The sequence below is a fragment of the Protopterus annectens genome, chromosome 2.part2 (assembly GCF_019279795.1).
Source record: "Protopterus annectens isolate FY-2018-M chromosome 2.part2, PAN1.0, whole genome shotgun sequence".
NCBI classification, from domain to species: Eukaryota; Metazoa; Chordata; order Ceratodontiformes; family Protopteridae; genus Protopterus; species Protopterus annectens.
The window spans coordinates 656,070,362-656,095,129 of NC_056730.1; the positions used below are offsets into that span (position 1 = coordinate 656,070,362).

At 39.4% G+C, this 24,768-nt stretch overlaps 1 protein-coding gene across 1 annotated transcript in view; it reads left to right on the plus strand.

The window, feature by feature from the left end:
* The window catches only part of ADAM33 (ADAM metallopeptidase domain 33), an 897,076-nt gene that overhangs the window by 279,450 nt on the left and 592,858 nt on the right, over positions 1 to 24,768 (plus strand). The window contains exon 2 of the mRNA XM_044064075.1: positions 6,387 to 6,496. Coding sequence (XP_043920010.1) covers positions 6,387 to 6,496 — 110 coding nt within the window. The remainder of the gene's footprint in view (positions 1 to 6,386; positions 6,497 to 24,768) is intronic.

The following is a 24,768-nucleotide window of genomic DNA, read 5'->3' on the forward strand; positions in this document are numbered from 1 at the left end:
GAGATTCACATTCACCCTCCCACTCATCTCAAATTAAATCTAGAAGCCCCCTCACCCTATGCCCATACAACAACTCAAAGGATGAAAAACCTGTGGATTCCTGGGGAACCTCTCTGTAAGCAAACAACAGATGGGGCAAATATTTGTCCTACTCCCTCTTAAACTGGTCTGAAAATGCACGTAGCGTGGACTTGATTGTAGAGTTTAACCTCTCAACAAAACCATTAGTCTGGGGGTGGTCTTCAGGTGCTTCACCCCACAGTACTTCCAAAGACAAGCCAGCAGGCCTGACATGAAACTGGCATCTCTGGCAGTCAGTATTTCTTTGGGGAAACCTACCCTGCTGAAAACCTCTAGCAAAGCATTTGCCACCTTTTCTACCTCAGTGGAGGACAAAGCCACTGCCTCAGGGTATCGTCTAGCATAATTTACCACCACTAGGATATACCTTTTCCGTGTGGAACTTGGGGTACTCAGTGTCCCCACAATATCCATAGCTACCCTTTGAAATGGCTCCTCAATCACAGGCAAAGGCATCAAATGAGCTCTCACCATGTCTCCTGCCTTGCCTACCTTTTGGCACTGCTCACTGGTCCTGCAGTACCCTGTTACATCTCTGGAAATTCCAGGCCAATAGAAGTTTTGCATAACACGTCTCTTTGTACGTGTTATGCCCATATGACCTGCAAAGGGAATATCATGGGCTATGGCTAAAATCCCCAGATGGTAGGCTCTAGGCACTACCAACTGCTGTATTCTCTCACCTTCTATCCCTCCCTCAGAGGTCCACTCTTTATACAATAACCCTTTGTTCCAGTGTTCAGAATCCCCCTTTGCTTAAGAATCAGGTGCCTCACTAGCTACCTGTCTCAGGCCTTGTAATATAGGGTCTGAGAGTTGAGCCTGTCTCATCTCTCTCTTTGTACCCCTTCCCAGCTCCCCTTCCACAGAAAGTCTGGTATTCCCTGACAGCAGTGTCTCACTGTCAGCCTGGGTACTAATACTCACCTTTACCTTTACAGTTACTCTGTCCAAGGGAACATCAGTACCCACAAGCAGCTGTAGCTCACCTTCAATCTCACTGCTACATTGTAGCTCCCTCCCTGAAGTAACCACCTCACCAGTCCTGGCTGCAACTATGCGGTCTGACTGAGTCTCCCCCAGGCTACCAGACCCACATGCTTGCCTCCAAACCTGACTGCGTGTAATTGCATTAAAACATGGTACTGCCTCATCAAAATCTTTCGCTATCAGGACATCTGCAGGATGGTAGTTTGTACCCTGGTTGTCTCAAGACAACCTACTATTGGCATTTTGTCCTTCCCACTTACTGGCTCTCTCAGCTTTTGTTCCCCACTTTTCCTCCATGGACATCTATATGCCACATGGCCCCACTGGTTGCATTCATAACATTTAACTCTAAGTCCTGGATGTGTTCATTGACTAGTGGCTTCCCCTGCTACTGTCAGATTCTTTTGGGTCAGTCTGGGCTGCCCACCATGGGTTTCTTTAGACCCATGAGCAGCACTGGGTGTCCCTTGCATGTGCAGTGATGCCCTGTTTGGTAGGTATAGGTCTCCCTTCTTCCTCAGCTCATCTGAAGTAGCACATTGTATAGCAGCTAAACTGATCCTCATGTCCTCAGGCAAAGTGCTAAGGGTTTGTTCCCTCACCAAAAGGTCTGCCAGCCCTTCAAAAATGGTGACCTGACATCCACTCACCCACCTATGAAAATAAGTGCTCAGTTCAGCATCATATTCACACACACTTTCATCTGCCTTATATCTATGCTCACAAAACTTTTTCCTATAAGCTTCAGGTGTTAGCTTAAATAATTCTAGCAAACAATTCTTAACAGCAGTATAATCAAAAACATTCACGATCAGATAATTTGGAAAAAATACATTTACAGCTTTACCATGGAGTAAGGGGGTCAGGAACCGTATCCAGAGCCTTTGGTCAACATCATATTGTTTACATACCCTCTCAAACATATGAATGAAACTATCAAAATTATCCTCCTCTGTAAAGGAGGATAATTTACTGACCATTTATGCTGCTGGGGTCCAGTTACTCCCTTCCCCATTACCTCCATGACTCTGCTGAAGAGTCAGCATCTCCTTTATGTGCTGCCTGTCCTTCTCTACAGCTTCCATTTCCAAACACCTGGCCTCCAATTCAAGTCTCTTTAGCTCCAGATGGATTTTTAAGTCGTCTCCAGAAAGGTTGAGCTGACAATTCTCTGAGTGCTGTACATCTCCACGGCCAGTCTGATCATCCTCCTGGTTGCTATTTCCTGATGCAGCTGGGACCAAAGCTGCAATCATGTCTGCCTTAGTCAGGTTTCCATGCACCAGTCCTTTAGCCTGGCACATCTCAGCCAAGTGGCTCCTAGTCAGCTTGCCATATTCCTCCGCTGACATGCTTGTCTGCTCTCCCCGACTAACTAAGCTAACCAAAGAAATCAAACAATTGTGATCTGAACTTTGAATATTCACTACATGGCTGATTTAGAGTACAAAAATACCTTCAGTGATCACTGTACACAAGCTACAGGAATTCACTATCCATACCACTACAAGCCAATTAGAATGTGATGTGGTTAACTCACCACAATCAAACAGTTCATATTTGATGTGGATATTCCACCAGTGCCAAACAATTAATATGTGAAGCCCGTGCACTGGCCCAGTAATCAAGGAGCCTCAATCCTCACCACTAGCACCAGTGAAGGGCATGCACATTAGGAAGGATAATGACTACACACCCAGTAAGGTACAGTTTGCATTAAGAGCACACAGAGATCACAGTCAGTCTGGGGCTGGTTTCTCCCTTTCTCTCCAGATCCCCAATAAGACTCCTCACTGGCACAGCTGTAGGGTCCAGATCTCAGCCTAGTGGTCAAGCTGAAACGTCCAGCACCCTCTCTTTCCAACCAGTCCTTTGTGTCCCTGCCCAAGTAGTTGACACACACACACACACACACACACACACACACACACACACACACACACACACACACACACACTTTAAGATTTGATTTATATACAACCACACAGACACTCCTGGGGAAGGCTGGCACAGGTTCTCCAGCTGTGCCCCCTTTCTGCCCAGACTATAAGGTAGTAATTACTGCCACCAACCACTAATATCAGCTACTAATAAAGCCCTTACCAAAGGGTGTCTGATTTTATTGTGCAATACTATTATCCAAATAGTAAGTGTGACCAGAAATTTTAAGACTATTGGAGTGTCTTAGTACAGTATCACTAAATACATGCAAGTACTCTAGAGCTTAAATTATCTGTACACAAAACAGCTACAGTTGAAGGGTTTAACAATATTTAATAACAAATAATAAAAACACAAGACAGATCTCCTCAATTCAACACAGTCCTAGTCAAGAGTTCAGAAATCACAGGAAAATACTTTAAAACAATATTTTTGGATTGTCTGACATAAATATAGAAAACAGACTAAATCTGACTAAAGTCCTATCTAACTCTAAGAGCAATACTGTTCTAAATTCTACGTACATATAGAGCAAAGGCAGAGTGCTGGTGATGTTCTCAGTTCTGAAGACAAGTGCAAAATGCTCTCTCTTTCTCTGAGATATCTTAAATTGATAATACATCACTGCTGACTCATTTTAGATTACATCATTCTTGACACTTCTCTGGCTCCCAGGCTACCAGAAACTCTAAATTTACATTTCTTAGTAAGCTTGCACCTGGTCAGGAGACCACAGCAGTAAAAGACATTATTCATGTAAAATCTAGCATTTCACTTTTGTCCTAAGACAATAGAAAGAATTCCTTCATCCAGACATCCCATCTCCGAGCCCTGAGATCAGACAGTCATAAAATGCTTTACTTTATCAGCTTTCTTCCAGCAGGATGCACTGCGGTTACATTTTTGAAGTTCAGAACAAATAACAGTTTTTCTTACATTTAGTTTTTTTTTTAATTTGTAAAGCATCCTGTGGATTATATTAATATTTACAATTTCATAGAATTATCTACAGATTTTTATCTGGCTGGGCTAGCAACCTTTCAGTTTTTCACAGAATTAACTAATTCTTTAGTGACAGCAAGACCGACTAAAGCTATAGCTGCTTGGTCAGGTTTGGGAAGAGTGTATAAAACCTTAAAACAACTGAGAAATTTTATACAATCTATCTGCCTTTTTAGGGGCAGCAGAATTGTTATCAGGAAAAATGCAGACAGAAACAATCATACATCCTGCAAAGCTAAGAGAACTGGGGGAAATGGCAAAGACTCAAGAGATTCCTTCTGTAACAGCCCATAAAATATTCTGAGGTACCGAGAAACCTCAGTGTACTGCCACTGAAAACAATGGCACAATCTGGAAACTGTCTCAAAGAGTGAGGAACCACAAAGGAAGAAGCAGAAACTGAACCCTCCTCATGTCTGAATGGAAAACTGATGAGAAAAACTGTATCTGTCCTTTCATCTTCCTGTCCGGATTCTGAATCTTGAATCTCTTCAGGAAAAGCTGTAGCCTTCTTTCTTTTATCAGAAAGCAATAAATAAGAAATATCAAAATCCTGAGTGAAACCCTGAGTCAGACCCAGCATACTACTCTTGTTTAAAGAAATTTGAGGAATAGATACATGTTTAGTTTCCTCTTGGTTCATAGGTGCTTACTAGGTTAACGACCACAAGGGCCTTTTTAAGCCTAGCCATGCATCCCAAATCTCTGACAAGTTCTGATACTCTTGATAAGTGTAAGTAGGGGTTTGGGAGATGAACCATTTACAGGTTACCTGTGTCCATTAGTGATATAAATGCTAAACCATGGATGATTTTCTGGTTTCCCATCCAATTGTCCAAGTTGCACTTGAATTGGGTTAGGGAGGAACTCTGCTTCACATGGATGGGGAGCCTGTTCCATAGACATGGTAGTATCTGTGATACATACCCTTCTCTTCAGCAGGACCTGTTTATATCACAGGCAAGGTTTAAGTCTTTAAAACGTGTAATTCTGGTGATGTTTGTTTTGTGGATATGCAGGAGGTCCATCAGACTGGGGTTGGACAATGCTCTGTATGCCAGGCATAGATCTCCCCTCAAAAGCTTGTAGGAGACAGAATGTAGGGATAAGGCCTTGAGGCGGTCTGCATAGGGCATTTTACTTATGCCTTGTATACTTTTAGTGAGGAACCTCTGTTTCTTTTTGACAAAAAACACAGGTCCAACAGTGATGTAAATGGCAGCAGTAGCTTTTCCAGGGATGAGCACAACATTCTGACAAAACAAGGAAGTGTTCCCTGTTCCTTCTTCTAGGAAGATCAATAGTAGCTCTTCCTTACATTCAGATGGAACCTCAACAGCTGCAGAAGATGTGGCTAACCTCCAGTCCATAGTGGCTGTTTGTGTTACACCAGAGGGACTGGGGTAAAAGATGAGTGGTCTGAGGTACAACAAATTCCCACATCAGAGTGACCCACCTGCTCCTGAGGCAAATTGCTAGCCTGTTGTGATGGGAAAGGTTGTTTGCTTAACTTTTTCTTTTTGTGGCTGGCAGAAGGATCGACATTGGGTCCAACTGTTTGCTCCATGGTCAGGTCAAAAATGGTGCCTCTTTCCCATGGACAACAAGCAGCAAAAGCCAATAGTCTTTAAAAGTCCCTTTTTCCACACAAAAACACAGAAAAAAACAATTTTAAACACTTGCTAGACTCAAGAAGTAAAATAAACACAATTTCTTCAGAGAAAAAAAATGTTTTTTTTAAAATAAACAACTTTTAAACTGATAGGAAAAAAAGAGCACTGTTCTTTAAAAGTATAGTACAGTATCATGACAGTCCATTCAAACACAAACTCTTAGCTTTCAAATAACTTTCCTGAAGAGGAAAGTATTAATAATCAACAAAGAATGGAAGGTTCTTCTCTGAAGGGACCTTATCTGGCTAGCGAAGGAAAAGCAAAAGTTGACCATTGATGCTTAAAAACATTGGTGGAGTATAATAAGCCTTTGGTGGTAGTAAAGCTTTGAAAAGTTGGTGCCCAAACTCATCCTTTAGTCAGCTCAGCTAGAGCTGCCTGACAGTTTGGGTGTGTGAAAGGTGTGCCGAAGCTTTGGAAGCTGGATGGTAGTCTATCCTTGGCAGGATATAACACACATAGCTAAGATTACTGAAGCAGTGATCAATATAATGAACATAATCTATTTCTGCTTGTCTTTAAACACATTTACTCTACACTTTATTTTGACTCTGTGCGTGTGTGTCAGTTTTACATAAGCTTTAATCATCTCATTCTCAACAAAGATATATATAAATAAAAAGGCCAGAAATGTAAGGTTTATTAGAGTTTAACTCTAGTTTTAAAAAATACTAATGCAGTTCTTTGTCTTTCTTTCAGTGGATAACAGTAAATTTAGTTCCATGCTGTTGCAGAATTCTGAGACCCCGCAAGATGTTCAAGGGCAATTGTACACAAAATTCAGCACAGCAACTAATTATACAAATAAGGTAAGTTTTAATGCTAACATGACATTCCTTTTGTTGTTTCTTTACATTTGATTTCAACTGGGGTAAAAACCAAGAATTTCTGAGTGAAGTCAGTTGCAGCTGCTCCTTCTTATCGGAAAATACATTTCATCTTTCCCCCCAAAAAACAGAATAAGTAGAATTAATTTTATCTTATTTGAATTTTATCAACTGTCACTCAAACATTGTTCCAAATTTGGAAAAGAGCAAATGCAAGGTACAGAACATTGATGGTATTTAGAAGATGTATGTGACAGGGTATACAAGGCAAGAAATGTGTTAGAGGATGGAGAGAATAAGGTTACCTTTGAGATAATCCTTGATTTTCTGGATCAGTTGAAATTAAACAGCAGAGTAAATGGAAATGAGAGTGTGTTCCAGGTTCAGTGGATATTTTGAGAGTGAAAACTGTATTCTGGTTTGGATTTGTATTTGAAGGGAGTGTTGGCTGGAGCAAGGGAGTTTGAGAAGGAATGTTCAGAGTGCTAAGAATTACTAAGCATGGGGATTGGGAGAGATACAGACCTGATGCCATGTAGAGAGATGGGGATTCTACCTTGCTCTGAAAGAAGAGAGAGATTTAAATGTTCTTAGAACTGTAAGCTGTATGACTGTGATAACCCAACAGTAGATAGTTACGTAGTAGAGAAATCTGAAGAGACTAGCCATTTTTTTCAGAGGTTATGACCAGGAGAGTAGAAATTAAAAAAAAACAAACAAACAAACAACAGGAGTTGTTTACAATGAGGGATGATGAACAATTCTGAATACCCTAAAATGCTTGACTTCATGAGCTTTACCAGTAAGACCAATAAAGTTTTGCTTGCCAGTGACTGGGTATTCATTGCCACCGCTGCCAGCCACACACACTGTACATAGACATCACCCACTATATGAATACTATATTGTCCTTCTGCAGCATGTTTGATGGGCATAGTCCTCAGAATCCTTCATGGCCCATGCAAACAGCAATAACAGTTAACAAGATGGATATATATAATATTACAGAGCACTTCATTATTGTTGTACAACTAACTGAAAAATAAAACACTGAAAACCATATTTAGAGAATGCTAACTCTCAGCATGCACCTTGTTACATACAGTACAAACTGATATATGATGCACAACTGTCCCAAAACAGAGCAGTATACACAATCAAACAAGCTTTTACTGGGTGACTATGCTCTCGACAACCCCCAGTATAAGGGATCTTCACTCCTACAGCCCCATACTGATATATATATATATATATATATATATATATATATATATATATATATATATATATATATAAAGTCCAAGATATATCACTCCCCACAGGACTAATGCTACCTGTGCCAAACTCAGTCCAAGCACATAAACTAACATAAAAGGCACAGTAGCGGTGCAGGCAGTAAACACAGCACTAACCAAAATGCAGGAAAAAAAGCTAAAAAAAACACTGCTTCATGAACTTTAAAATTCAGATTTATTGTAACACAAAAAGAAGACGTGGTAAGCGCTTTCACCTGGATAGGCTTCTTCAGACCAAAAGAACCCCCTCTAGTACACCCTTAATATAGCGAAAGGCGCCAAAAACAATTAAACCATTAAAGGCACAGTACAACCATCATGGTATACAACATAAATGAAATGCTTACTCTAAAATACATTAACCATAGTAAAATAAAAACACCTGTACTACTCATAAAACATAGAGTTATATAAAAACAGAGATATATAAAAAACAAAAAACTGCATAAACAACTGCATAAATTCATACCGATTGCACAACACTAACAATAAATCCTCTCATAAAAATGTGCATATCCATGTATATCCAGGTGAAAGCGCTTGCCATGTCTTCTGTTTGTGTTACAATAAATTTGAATTTTAAAGTTCATGAAGCAGCGTTTTTTTCAGTTTTTTTTTCTTGCATTTTGTTTAGTGCTCTGTTTACTGCCTGCACCGCTACTGTGCCTTTTATGTTAGTTTATATGTGTGTGTGTGTATATATATATATATATATATATATATATATATATATATATATATATATATATATATATAGTCTACTGCTTTTAGTCGAATTACATTTGGTTGAAAATGATTTCAGGCAGCCCACTTCACTGAAAGCTCATTTGATTGAAAGCACATTTCGTCGAATTCCATTTGGTCAAAAATGGAATATAGCCCCTGCCCAACTGCAGTGCGACCCTGGAGTGAGAATATAAAGTTACGGGGTGTGTGGAAGGGCACAACCCCCCACATTTTGCAACTAGTTTTTACTAACATTATATGTTTCACTGTATTTTTAATGGATACACAAGTATATCATAGTGAATACACTGCAATTATGTCCCCCACACCCCCTTAACTTTATATTCTCACTCCAGGGTCGCACTGCAGTGAGGCAGGGGCTATATTCCATTTTCGACCAAATGGAATTCAACCAAATGGGTTTTCAGTGAAATACATTTTCGGTGAAGTGGGCTGCCTGAAATCATTTTCGACCAAATGTAATTCGACTAAAAGCAGTAGATCCATATATATATATATATATATATATATATATATATATATATATATATATATATATGTACATGCACACACATGTATGGGTCTCCTTTGGATTACTGAAATTTTACTTTACCAAAAATCACAACAGCGAGATGAGAGCACCAAAATCGGACATCAACAAATCGTCACATTCCCAAAGCTTACATCAAAGAAACACCTGCTGCGCATGTCTCACAGCACCTGGAGCTTCTGAATGGAGGTTGCGGTACTGTGAGGGATGGGAAATGTACCCTTTTCCTCACTATAGTGCAATCCTGGAATTGGTATATATAATAGGCAGGGGGTGTGAGGACACATCCCCCCACATGGGGGATGCAGGGGCTTGCCCCCTGCATAAATATAAGAAAGTGTTTTTTTTGTTTTTTTTTTTGTAGCAGCTGGTTCTTTGTTGATATGAACTTCATGAATGTAACTTTTCAGTGTTCTCGTCAAGCTGCTGTGATTTTCAGTAAAGTAAAATTTCGGTGATCCAAAGTAAACCCATATATAGATATATGGGTCTACTTTAGACCACTGAAATCCCATTTCACTGAAATTCATTTCACTGAGACCAAATCACCTTATTTTCAAAATACTGAAAATTAATTTCTCTGAATCCCATTTCACTGAATTTTAAGCTATAGACTTCCCAGCAGTAGTGGCAGCATGTAGAGTACTGTGAGGCAAGTAAAAGGTATATGCCCTTTCCCCACTTTAGTGCGATTCTGGAGATAGGATATATAGTTAGGGGTCGTGAGGGGGACACAGCACCCTACGTTGGAGGGTGTGGGGGGCATAGCCCCTCACTTAGTTTGGTTTTATATCGTCTGGTTTCTGTTAAGAGGATAAGTAAGTAGTTTTTAAGTTGTGAAAAGAAGTAGTCATTAGTTTTGTGAGTGTGTCTGTCTATGGTTTCCTATTTTGTCTTTTGAAATTTAGCATTGTAAGCTGTCGGTGAAATGAGATTCAGTGAAATGCGTTGCCACTGTCGTGAAATTTGGGTGATTTGGTCTCAGTGAAATGAAAGTCAGTGAAATGGGATTTCAGTGATCTAAAGTAGACCTACATATATATATATATATATATATATATATATATATATATATATATATATGTGTGTGTGTGTGTGTTTACATGAATATACTAATTCCAAGATTGCAAAAGAAAGTGACAAGCCTAACCACAGTACAGCTTCCCACCACACGACAGAACACACACATTTTATGTCTGCCCAGAAGCTAACATTAGTAGTGATTAAACCATTTACTCCATATAATCTTACATATTAATAATAATATGTTAATACTGAAAATGATAGCCTTGATAAAAATGTATTAATTGAACACTCACACAGCATTTCCTCAAAGATATACCATATCTATCCCTGACACTTTTTTAGCTTTTCAGTGTATTCCTTGTTAGTAAAGTGCATTTTTAGTCATCTGCATATCTAGCCACTTATTTTCAGTTCTCTGTTATTACAGCTTACACTAACAGTTGTTGAATTGTTGAATTGTTTGTTAATTCCTGTGTAAAACCAACAGACTAAAATCAAACCAACCTGCATGACAAGTGGTATAAATTCAAAACTCAAACCAAAAACCACAAAGGCCAAACTGCTGAAAAGTGGTAAAAGCAACCTCTTAGCATTAAACGATTTTATTATGCTTTCTTAATAAAATAATTTTGAAGAAGTCTCCTTGACAAAAGCATAATAAAACTGTTTAATGCTAAGAGGTTGACTTTACTGTTTTTCACCAGTTTGGCCTTTGTAGTTTCTGTTTTGAATTCCTGTGTAAAAGCCAAAAGCCATTCAGAACACAGATGACGATGAATGCATCACTGGGATCTAACCAGGTATCAAGTTGTGTTTTGAATATCTGCAAAGAAGAGAACTGTCGAATATGTAAAGGAACCCTGTTTCAAAGTTGAATCAATGACTGCATTAAGTAGTTTGATCTTAAGACTGTCCTTGACTTCTCAATTCTGTAAGTAAAATACGCACCTCTAGTTAACATACTTGTATCCAACAATTCAGTATTTAGTAGAGACTGATATTCTTCACACCAGAACCCCCTGTAAGCACAACAGAGATTACCCTCCAAGATATCTGTAACTGATTGAAAAGCGGTCTAGACTTTCCAGTCTAGATGGGTTTTATTTATCTCTATAAGTAATGATGGCCTTTTAAATTTTCATTGAATACCTTCTAAAACCAGCAGATCGACCTACTTGTAGGAGCAAAACAAAATATTGTACTCATGGGTCCCTGGAGGACCCCTTTGTTCACTTCAAACCAGCTAGATGTGAAATTTCCTATCATTACTCTCTTTAATCTACCATAAAGCCAGTTAGCCATCCAGTGAACAATGTATGAATTAACTTTATGTTTGAATATTGCATCAGTGATGGCAGAGTGAGGGACACTGTCAAAAGTCTTATACAAATCCAAATAGACCACCACTACAGACATGCCCATATCTATTGCAATTGTCACAGGGTCATAAAATTCAATTAAATTAGTGAATGTAGAACTTTTTTGTGAAACCATGTTGATTGAGGTCCATTAAACATCCCTGAAATTTTTAATTAAGAAAGGAAAGTAAACACCTCACAAAACTCTTCACCATCAGTGAAGTAAGACTAATAGGTTTATAATTACTTATATTGTCTATTGGGTCAACCCTTATGAATTGAAATCATGTCTACAAATTTCCAACTAGCAGGAACAATGCCAGAATACAACAGGTTATTAAAGAGTAGAGTGATAGTACCTGAAATATATTTACTGCAATATACCCAGAAAATGCCTGGAATATTATGAAGTCCCACCCCACTACTAATGCTTGCATTAGGGTTAAATTGAAAACTAGGCACATGCAATCATAGTCTATTAAAATTCTAACACCAGAAATGTCATCAAACAGTGTAACATCTTATTCCAAGAAGTGCTCATTGAGTAAGTTCGCCAGTAATTCTCCAGTGTTCAGCACTTCACCTTGAATCGAAATTGGTCTGAAAGATTTAATCTTATTTCGGATCTACCTAACGTAAGAATAAAATTTCTTAGAATAAATGCTACTAATTAAAGGCTAATTAAATTATCTTCAAATTTACTTTTTGTTAATCTCAAAGAGGCATTTAATCTTCTGGAGACTAAGTTATAGGCCTTTTTTAAATTATTTCTCTTGAACCCCTTCCACAGTCTGAATTTCTTCCTTTTATTTTCTCAGAAGATTAGTATGATCAGTATTTCATCACGGAGGTGTAGTCCTCAATAAACTGTTAGTTATTGTTTTCTTAGATCCAGACAAAGGAATGTCACAAATGTTTTCAAATCCTGGCATTTATTCCCAACATTTTTTTACCCCTTAGGAATTCAAATCCTTAGCATTTATTTGATTAATAATGTTCAGATCAAACAGCTTAGACTTAACAAAAATGCTGTTTTGCTGATTCTTGTGAAAATTATATAAAATTCAAAAGCTAAGTTATCTGAATTGCATCATGGGCACAGTTGGTTGATATCAGAAACTTTATCTGGAATAGCTGTAAGTAAGAAATCTAAGATATTACTTGATCTGGTAAGAAAATCAATCATCTGAGTCAAATTGTGTAACATACATAAATCTTAAAATTCATCCTCAGACATTGTTGATGTTGTGCTATTACCCTGGAAAATTAAAGTAGCCTAATATTATCAAGTTATCATAAGTCATAAACTTGATCAAGCCATTGATATACTAGAGCTGATCAGTGCTTAACAATACAGGCTTTTATAACAAACTAACAAACATAATGGAAAATAAGCATGATACACTTTGAGTGACCTGACGTGTCTAGCATGATTGGATCTAACCTTACTTCCTGGGTAAAATAAAAAAAATGTTTCATGATACCAAGTCATTTCAAACTTAATAATTTACCACCTAATAATTCAAATGATACCTATCTTGCCCAAATAAACTAAATCATCCCAGGAATTAACAAAATCAGTGTCCTCTTGAATATACCAGTTGTGTAACCATTTATTAAACTGCATTGCTTTTGTGAACTGATAATCTGATAAGGTTAATGAAGGCAAAATTTCTGAAAAGCTAACATTGATTTTGTTTTCAAACAAACCTCCAAATACCCTCAACTATCCTATACATGAGAAAGAGAGGGATCACTGACAGATTATTTACATCTGCATGTATAATTACTGAGCTGTGAGTAAATTATTTTCTATCAATTTGAAAAGGCCTGCATAAATGTATTGGAGCTTACATCCCTCTAAACTAGAAACTGTCACATTCTCTCTTTCAATACTAACAAGTGGTCTAATACTTTTCCTAATCACTGAGTCACCCATAACTAACACACCAGCAGGATGGTTCACCTTATCCCCAGTATTTAGCATATCAATTCTAAAGTTACCTTCAGCTGCTCTTCTCCTATTACGGTTATTTAAGGCCGACTCAGACTGGCTGCTGTCGTCTCCATCACTGTTGTCTCTTCTTTATATTAATGTCATCTGCTTTTTCCTGAAAATCTAATTCAGTCTGCAATAAATATTTTTTGACAAGTTTATTCTGTTGTTTAGTAAGTTTTGTCTGCACCACTGTGTTCACTGTGAGTGGTTTTCTGAATAAAAAAAAAATACATGATTTGCTAAGGTATCTGTGCTACAACTAGATTTATTATTCTCCATAAAGGAATTAATATCTGTTTGAGAACCCTCAGAAATCATAAGAACCTTTGTATTAGCCTTACTTTGTCCTGACAGAGCTTTGTACCTTAAATCCGACTTATCACTTATTAAAAATTCATAATCAAGCACTTGTGATGAAATCTCTTTCCTTAAACCCTCCAGTTCCACATCTAAGTCAGTCAACTTGAAGCATTTAGCACACTTATTTGTGCTTGAATCTACTAAATTCTGTGGGAGTGTGCTATGCATGAGACAATGAATGCACTGGAAAGTGCTTTTTCATCAGTCAGCGACTGCAATCACAAATTACTTAATCTGTCAATTTAAAACTGAATTTACAAGTAACTAAAAAAAAATCCAGAAGGTCTGCTACACTCCTGCCCCTCCTTGCCTTTTGCATGTATTACTGTTCAATGCAAGATGAGTTTTTGCATCTTCTCATCACTTGTGTGATGCACGGCCGCCCACTGGTGCTCTTGCTTAAATAGTAAGTCTAATCTCTGACACACATACACACACACACACACACACACACACACACACACACACACACACACACACACACACACACACACACACACCTTTAAGATAGTAGCAGGGAAAGAAACTATAATGAATAAAATAAAATACAATGAATCTCTCATCTACTGCTGCTTGCTGATGCACTTGTTTAAACAGCAAGTCTAATCTCTGTCCACAAATGCACACACACACACACATACACACACACACACACACACACACACACACACACACACACACACACACACACACACACACACACACACACACATGCACCATTTTAGTAGTAACAGGGAAAGAAACTTTGTAATAAATAAAATGAAATACAGTGAAACTTTCAGTCTGTTCCTGTATTGCAGCCAAACTGCGATACACAGCAATGCTTTTATAAAATCAATTATCACGTCTGATTTCTCATTCATACAGTCATTGTTAGGCCAGTTTAGTTTGATTTTCTTATGGTATCACCCAGTCATTTGTCATGTTATGTTACCTGCTACTTCAAATTCCAGCATACTAACAGATTGTTTCTGCAATGCAGCCAGACTCTTATTCATAACAAGCCCCCCTTATCACTTACCAACTCTGATCCTTGTTTTGGGCAAGCTTGATTTAATTTCCAAATGGTATGGTGGTCTGAATGTATTCTCCCTATTACAGTAGTAAAAAATAGCAACATACCTACTGAATTTTCTTTATTACTCATGCAACATAATATTGTTTACTTAGTGACTTTGTAGTCTAGTTTCAGGGGAACTGGAGAGTGAGGGCCTTCTTTTGTCTCAGAGAATGGACATTGCCTGGGATACATCATGTATACTACAGCATACACTGTTCAAAATAATTTATTTGTTTTCTGTAATGAAATGTTATTGATTTTAAATGAAAAAAGGCATATTTATCCTGTTTTATTGGTAGATATTTTTCAGACTGCCTGGTTAGCTAAATGGGCTTATTGCTTAAGTACAGTATTATTTCGGGAGTTTTTTTTTCCTTACATTTTGGCATGGGGGGCCTACATTAAATGCTGTCTATAAGTTGTTCTTGTTGTTTAGTCATTTAATCAAATCCAACTCCCTGTGAACCCAAGACCTTAGCACATGAGATGTGCCAGTTAGGAAATACTTCTTTAAGTTCTTGCAAATTCATATTCAGTATTTCAGTAGTGCAGTCTATCCATCTGAGTTTCTGCCTCCCCCTTTTTCTTCTGTCTGGGAATTTCCATAGCATCAGTGTCTTCTGTAGTGAATCCTGTCTTTGCCTTTTGTTCCCAAAGTATTTGAGTTTTACTTTTGTTATCAGGCCTTCTAATTAACTGTCTAGATTTATTTCCTTAAGTATTGACTGACTCACGTGCATTTCAAATGAAAGAATACCGATATGTTGAATAAGAAAATACCAAGTGAAATTAAAGGAATGGCAGACAAGTTGTCACTATAAGGGAAAACCCCTAAGAGTGAAAGACACACATTGCCAAGTGATTGAACAATTGAAGACAAATAGATGAACTGCCAGTTTGATGAATGGCAGAGTACGCCTCAATGTAAAACTAATGTATTTTGGCTTTTCCCAGTTAGGGGTTGCCACAGCAGATCACCGGTCCGCTATTGACTGGCAGTGGATTTTTATGGTGCCGAGTTGCCAGCCTGACGCCCAACCTTCAAAGAAGGTACACCCATTCACACACGCACCTACCTGCATGTCTTTAGACATCAACTCGACCACTGGGAGGACATGCAGACACCATACAGAAGGTGCTCCAGCCGAGAATCGAACAGAAGACCCTCTTGCTGTGAGGCAATAATGCTAACTGCTGCACCACCGCAGCCCGCTGGCAGGGTAAGCTACAATGTAAGTAGCACTAATTTGAAAGACACAGCCATTCACAATCAAGAACACATAACGTTTAAGGAAGCTGTTGTATTCCTTTCATCATATGGAGGAACATCATGGCGGCACAGGATGAAATGGAGGGAGACAGAGAAGTGGAGGAAATACAAGACACACCTGGACATGTAGGGAAAACATATAGCTGAGTCACCAGTCAGCATATATGCTGCACAAAGAGGGATATCTGTATCTGGGTGGGAAGAAGTACCTGAAAGGAGAGTCATATTAGGCATACAGATTGAAAACGCCAATGAGGTGCAAGGGGCATATGATCACTACCACAGGGGAAGAAGGAGAAGAAGTGCTGCAGCAGGTTACCACACATCACCACCAGCCTGATGGGAAAGAGGCATCTGCTTATGTCCTGCTTGCAGATATTAGACAAAGGCTGTCAACAGTCGGCCATCCCAGGTTCTCCAGCAAGTTTGCAATTCCAGGAGTGCAGTTGCAGAAGCACATCTACCAACACACAGGGCATTAGTGCGTAGGATACACAGGTTTCATTGATCAACTGATGGCAGATCTCAGAAAAGATAATCTCCCTGAAGGATTTTTATTCCAGGAAATTGCCAACAGAATCAAGCAAATTTGTGTATAGATACCATACCAATGGTCAACATTTACTGGAGGCGCTGCTGTTGACCATCAAGGCCAATTAAAGAAATCTGAGTGCCTCAATTCAGTGATTCATAGATGGGACATATTTGACAAAAAGATTTATAATGCATCAACTGTATAGCATTCATGGACACATACCTTGTCAGGATGTAAGCAAGGCACTGCCTAATCCTTTTTTTAATTTCTCCAAGTCTGGGAAAGGACCCCATTCCTAAGTGAAAGTATGATTAAATGTTCATGAAATTACTATTGTTTCAATCTTTGATGTTAGCCAAAAGTCTTCTTTATAGCACTCACTATGATACTTTCTACAGTTCATATGGAGTTACATGTATCAGTAGAATGTCTAAGTGCGACTGTAAATTCTGTTTTATAAGACCCCGTTGCTCCTACTGCTATTGGAACTATCTGGGTATCCTTCTTTCACATTGCCCTTATTTCTGCCTGAAAATCCTGGTATTTTATGACTTTTTGTCTTTCTGTACATAAGACACTGTAGTCACTGGGTGAAGCAATTTCAATGATCAATGCTATGTTTGTCTTCTTTTCGTGGACTACTGTATCTGGCTTTCTCACATCCATTTTTTGTACTGTTGGCAGTGGGTGATCCCATGTGATATAAACATCATTCTCTATAATGCTTCTCAGCTACTTCTCATTTTCTATGATGCTTTCTGGGTCATGTTTCTACTGTTTTTCAGCTACTTCAGTATTATAATGTTTGCACAAACCCCAATGCAACATTCTTGCCACATTATTATGCCTTTCAGTATACAGTCTTTATACCATTAGTATAAGACATCCAGCAACAAGATGTGCAAATGTTTCCAATTCTGTTTTACAAAACCTACATTTGTCTGTTTCTCCCACATGTTCAATGGACTTTGTAAACCAATGTGCATGTAGTCCACTGTCTTGGACAGCCAATATTAACCTTTTGTCTTTTGGTTTAAATTAATCTCTCCTTAACCATACCCATGTTCAATCCTAATCAACATGAGGTTGTTCCAAGAGTTTTCTATACTTGCAACTATATTTATGCATTTTCCACACTTCTTGCCTTCTCATCTGATCCTTCACCGTATATTATTTCTTTTGTTTTTTTGGGACATTCATTTGCTGCCTGATTTTTATCTACTTCTGATTTGATTTCCATTCCTGCTTAACACTGATATGCTTCTCCTAAATTAAGCAGGGAAGTCATCTTAGACTTATTCTCCTCATGTCTTAAAACTTTCGCTACATTTGGGTCTTGTGAGGTCAGTACATATGTATGCAGTCCTACAATTGCAGATCTATACATGTAATCAGTTTGAGTAGGGCCATACCTCCTTCAGAACAAGGAATATACAGTCTTGGTATACATTGATTTTTATAAATCATTTGGTAGGCATGAACATCCTTCTTGTTTTCCTGTCCAACTGATCCACCAACTTTTGGGGTTAGTCACTCACTCTAAAACTGTAAGTTAGGACAGAAAAAGCAAATTGGTTTATAGCTTGGACTTTGTTCCTAGATGTCAACGCTGTTTGCAGTATTAATTTTAGTCTTCTAAAATATTCTTTACTAAGTTTTATTCACATTTGTTCATGTTTTATTGTTGCTGCTTCATCAGTTCCCAAATATTTATACACTCCCTCTTGCTCAAGTTCTTTTATATCACATTCCTGTCCCAAACTAATGTTTTCTTGGTGCTGCAACTTTCCTGCTTTAAATGTTGCTTTTGGACATTTATCAAGACCAAATGGCATTCTTATATCATCTGAAAAAGTTTTGACCACTTGTAGTAGTGCTTTCATTTCCTCATATGTTGAACTATACAGTTTTAAATCATCCACAGTAAGAAGAGAAGTGTTTACGCTTTTTGTTTTCTGGGACCCAAATTGTAACCAAGACCTAATCTGTTAAATGGACAGTTTAATGGATTATGGGCAAGACAAAAGACCAGTGGTGACAAAAGAGTCACCATGGAATATCCCCCTTTAAATTTTTATCCCTGGAGGACAGATTTGTCTTTTGTCATGGTTTAACTGCAAAGTGGTTTGCCACTGTTTTGTGGTCACTGTAATATAATCAATCAGTGTAGGGTGTATCTTGCACATTTTTAAGCACCCTTTTATCCATGAATGTGGGATACTGTGAAATGCTTTTTTTTTTAGGCTAACCATTCCATACTTCCCCTTTTTACAGTTTTCCATTATGACTTTATTTAACAACAAATGATCCTTTGTTCCATATGACTTTCTTTTGTTACCTTTTGTTTTATTGCCATGATTGGGTTTTCTTCTAAATGACTATAAACTCTATCAGCATCAATTAAGAGTCTGTACGTCTTTGGAAGGCAAGATGTCCTTACATTCACTGCTGCATTATTCTTAACGTATGGGATTCCCTGCTGTGGAAGCCGGATGCCCAGCCAGTCTGCCAAAGACTCCTGTTGCTTTAAAGATGCACCAAATGTTACGCGAGTGCTCCTTGCATAGCATAGGGTATAAAGGTGATGTTCAGGCTTACCATAATCAGAACTTCTTTGCTGCCAGACCAAACGTACCTTTTCACCATTGGTCTTTTTACCTGTATCCATTTTCTACCAGTTAAACACATTTTCATTCTGCAATGACTACCTATGCCTGTTTTCTGACTTCTTTGCATTTGCAGATAAGTGCCCCATTGTTTTTTTTTTTTGTTTTTCTTGTGTTATTTTGTGCTCCTGGGGGTTAATGTCATCCAGGAAGGGTAAATGCCTGTGTGGGAGACAGATTTCCCTTAAAGACTGCGACAATAAGTGCCTTTTTGTCTAGGAGCTTCTCATGACCATACGTCTTGTTTAATTTGTCAGGCATTCATCCCGAAAACCCATCGCAGTAGACTTTCTTTCCTTTCCTTGTATCTTGAGAACCAGCATCTTAAGCTTCTCACTTAAGATACAATGGAAGGAATCTCCCAGCCTGAGTGTCAGCCATTAGGGAAGGAGAAGGTGAAAAAGGTACAACCGGAATCTTCCTCTGCTCAGCTTCTGCCAGGTGTTTCTCCTGAGGTTGTTACAAACCCAAAGGCTTGCCTGGCTGCGTTGTTGGATTTTTCTGCCACAACCATGTTAGAGGCCAGTGAGGATTCAGCAGGCAGCATGTCTGAAGAGGCTTTGCAGACATCCATCTCGGACATTCAGGGGGAGCCATGGTTGATTTTTTTCTGAGGGGCCTACGGGAGTTCCTCTGTTTTTAGTTGTGGAAGAAGTTCCTACTTCGGTTCTCAACTGTCATCCTGGGTCCGAGCCTTCTTAGTTTTTTGGAGAGGACATTCCCTTAAAAAAGAAAAAAAACTTAGACATGTTTCTTCTGCTCCTGGGGATCCACAAAGTGACTAGCAGGCCTTTATTCAGAAGCTATTTACTGCCTTAATGTCCTTAAAGCCTCCTCAAGGGGTTTCAGTTTCTGCTTTTCCTTGGTCCTTTCTTCCCCTTAAAAGGCCTAGAGAACAGGATTTTTCTGAGAATGAGTCAAATTCTGATGATGAATCCCTGACTTATTCTACTCAGATTCCTTCTGCTTTGGACTATGGGTCAGAGAAGAAGGACTCTATTAGTCCTGATGTTCCTTTTGAGGAAATTTCCTTTAGGGACACACTCTATAGGATGACTTTTTTTTTTAAGTGGGATAGTGTTCAGGTATCAGATATCCATAACAGGTACTATGAGTTGCTATAGTTGGAATCTGCTAAGCCTGCAGCTGTTCCTCCTGTTTTGGCTGCTTTGCTCGATGCTTTTTCCACTGCCTCTCATACACCTGATTCTCTTCCCCCTGCTCCCAACAAACCTGACAGGTTTTATAGGGTGCCTGAGGATTATTTTCTATATAAATGTCCTGCTGCTGACCCTTTGGTAGTGTCTGTAGACTCTGATAAGCTGTCACAATTGCTTCCTTCACCCATGTTATTGCTTTCTTATAAGGACAGTAGAAATATGGAAAGGCTGGGTAAGAAGGTTTACACTTCTTCTACCCTAGCTTTTTAGGTTCATAGGTTCATAGATTAGTACTAAGCTAACTGCCCTTGCGAGCCATTTTAAGCCTAGCCAATTATCCCTTGTGAGACTCAAACCCTGCACCTTGTGTTTGTAAGACAGATACCTTAACCATTAGGCCACCCGCCCAACAAATAAACACCCTCTGCAAGGCTCGAACCCAGGACCCTGCACACCATAGACAAAGTGATTTACCACTAAGCCATGCCAGATATAGAAAAGGAAGTAACTATTAGATTAGTACTAAGCTAACTGCCCTTGCAAGCCCAGCTAATTATCCCTTGTGAGACTCAAACCATGCACCTTGTGTTTGTAAGGCAAACACCTTAACCATTAGGCCACCCTCCCAACCCTAAATAAACAGCCTCTGCAAGGCTCGAACCCAGGACCCTGCACACCAGAGACAATATGATTTGCCACTAAGCCATGACATATATATTAATTATCAGACCCATATGTCTAGGTATCTGTTGGCTATTCTTTCTCAAGCATGTCAATCTATTTCTGATTTTCCAGACTCTGAGGGTAAAACTTCTGTACTTTCCTTGCTAGGGACTTCCTCTCAAGTTGTTTGTCATTCTATTAAATGTAGTTAGGATGCATCAGATGCCTCTTCTAGGGCTGCTGTTTTTGGTTCAGTGATGAGGAGCTATTCTTGGCTTAGGCTTCAACCTTTATCAGATGATATTAAAGCTAAGGTGATGGATGCTTGGTTCAGTGATGAGGAGGTATTCTTGGCTTAGGCTTCAACCTTTATCAGATGATATTAAAGCTAATGTGATGGATGCTCCACTGGATTCTAAGCTTTTATTTGGGGAAGCTATTGCTGGTTTGTTTAAGTCCCTTCAGGATAAGGGTAAGGCCTTACAGGATTGTTTGTTTCTCCTCTGCCTAAATTTCAGAGAAACTACCCCACTAAGCTTGCCTTTGTTTGTAGACAATTCCACCCTTCTAAATGCAAGAAGAGTGGCAAACTGGCTCCTCCTATTAAGGTGCCTCAGTTTTCAGGGACTCCGAAGCCTTCCTTTCCAGACAAACACAGTGCTGTATGACTATCCATCCCTTCCCAGCCACATTCCTCTTTTCTTTGCCTTTCTCTTTCTCTTCATGTTTGGCTTCAGATCACTCAGGATTCTTGGCTTCTGTCAATCATTCGTCAGGGGTACTTCACGGTGTGGAAATCCCATCCTCCTTTTATGGACATTCCTCAGCCTCCTTGGGAACAACTGTCCTTTTCCCCAGAGGTTCTTCAAAATCCCTTGACAGGGTACTATTCAAGAGGTCTCTGTGTCCCAAAAGGGGAAATGGTTCTACTCCAGATTGTTTCTAGTGCCCAGAAAGAGGGCACTTGGAGACCTATTCTAGACCTCTCTCATCTAAACACTTTTCTAAAGGTACCTTCCTTCTGGATGTTGTTCCTTCAGATTATGTTTCCTCTCTTGCTCCCTCAGGCCAATATGGTGTCTCTGGATCTCAAGTATGCTTATCTCCATATTCCGATCCATCCCTTTTCAGGAAGTTTTTGCATTTCTCTGTTGCTTCTTGGCATTTTCAGTTCTTTGCTTTGCCCTTTGGAATTTCTACTGCCCCATGTGTGTTCATCAAATGCCTTGCTCCTGTGATTGCTTTTTGCAGGCTTCAAGGGATCCAAATACTTTCTTACTTGGACGACCTGTTGATTCTGGTGTCCTCTCCAGAGACCCTTTTGAAAAATTTTTATTTTGCCATTTTCCTTCTTCAGAGTCTGGGGTTCACTATAATTTTCAAAAAGTCTTCTCTGACTCCTTCTCGGGATCATGTTTTTCTGGCATGCAAGATTCAGATGGTGCCAGTGCTGACGTCCGTACCCCCTACAAAGGCCTTAACTGTCATTACTTTCTTTCACACTCTTCTTCCTCTGACTTCCATTACTACCAGGGAGTTTCTGAGAACTCTGACTTTCATGGCATCCACTATTCCAGTGCTTCCTCTGGCCAGACTTCATATGAGAAAGTTTCAGTGGTTTCTGAAGTCAGTATGGCTTCAACATGCACATCATCTAGACTTTGTAGTTCCTCTTCTCCCTTGTCTCAAGCAGGAACTTCACTTGTGAATTCAGCAGTTGCCTTTGAATCCAGGGATCCCTTTTCATCCCCCTTATCCCTCTCAGGAATTGTTCACAGACACTTAGACATGGGATTGAGGGTGACATCTGGCTCCCTAAAAATTCAGTGGGTGTGATTGTCTTGTCAGCAGAAGGAGCACATCAATGTCAAAGAGATGAGAGCTCTTCTGCTGGCTCTTCAGGCCTTTTATCCTCTTTTCTCTCCATGGCCTCTCAAGGTGTTTACAGACAATGCCACAGTGATGTGGTATATCAACAAACAGGGACTAACGAGAACTTATCTTCTTTGCTGGTTGGCACTTCTGGCATGTGATCTTGCTGTCAAGTATCAAGTGACTGTTCATGCAGTTTATATCCCTTCTGGTCAGAACATTATGGCAGACACTCTGAGCAGTTCCTTAACTCAGTCCCATGAAGAGATGCTTCACAGGGATGTGTTTCTGGATATTAGCCACCAGCGGGGTACTCTTCAAGTGGATCTTTTTGCCTCCCTTCTGAACAAACTTCCCCTGTTTTGTGCCAGATTCCCAGGTCCTCTAGTGTGGAAGGTGAACACCCTCTCATTTTCTTGAAAGGGGAGATTTCTTTATGCATTCCCTCCCCTTACTCATTCAAAATTCAACAGGATGCTCCCAAAATTTTGTTGGCGACTTTTGGTCGCGACAGCACTGGCTCCCTCTACTTCTGCATCTAGCCAAGGGCAATCATCACAAGTTACCTCACAGGGTGGATCTGCTCTTACAAGATAAGGGGTCTCTCATCCATTCCTACCTGTCCACACTTGAGCTGGCATTGTGGGTGATAGGATTTTGATTCCTGATAGACACATTTTTTCTGAGGATGTGCTTCAAGTCCTGCAGGAGGCCAGGAAACATGCTATTAGGAAATCCTACTTATCCAAATGGAAGAGGTTTTCTATTTGGTGTCTGTCTCTCTTGTAACCTGGACCCACTTACGGTGGATGTTCCTTTGGTTCTCTCATCTCTTATTTGTGTGAGTTGCTCAATGCTGGTTTGGCCTATTTTTCTAAGGCCCACTTATCAACTATCTCTGCTTGTCTGCCTTTTTCTCCTCCTTTAGCTTCTAGATTTGAGGTGAAACAGTTTCATAAAGGTGTCATTAATATTAGTCCTCCCAGGAAGCCTGTTCTTCCTCCCTGGGATCTTAATTTTGTTTTGGAGAAGTTGACTCAGGCTCCTTTTGAGCCTGCTGTTTCAGCTCCCTTGCAGCATTATTTCTGGAAGACAGTTCTTTTGTTAGCTCTTACTTCTGCCAGATGGGTGTCTGAGTTACAGGCCCCTATGGTTTGTCCTCCTTCTTTGATCTTTCATGAGGACAGAGTGTTCTTGCACACTAACCCTTCTTTTATGCCAAAGGTGGTTAATGAGCTATCACTTAAGCAGTCTATTAATCTGCCTAATTTTTTCCACTCAGTGCAAACTGGCATAGGCAACTCAAAGTTTATTTTTATAAGACTTAGGCTATTAGAAAATCTGATCAGTTATTTGTTTCATTTCATCCTAGATCTTTGGGACTTGCTGGATGCAAGCAATCTATTTCTTCTTGGATTTCTAAGGCTATTTCTTTTTGTTACACTTTTCATGGTGAGAGCCTTCCCTCTTCAGTCAAGGCTCATTCTACTAGAGCTCTGGTTTCTTTTGGTGCTTTTTTTCAAGGGCTTAGGTACTAATTCGATTCTTGAAGCAGCTACCTGGACATCTGTGCATACCTTTACCAAGCACTACAAGTTGGATGGTATCTCTAGAGCTAGGCTGGTTCTGCTAGTGCTGTTCTTCATGGCTTTATAGGGGACTTTTCTGCTCCTTCCCCCTCCCTAGTTTCCTCTTGAGCTTTGGCACTCTCCCA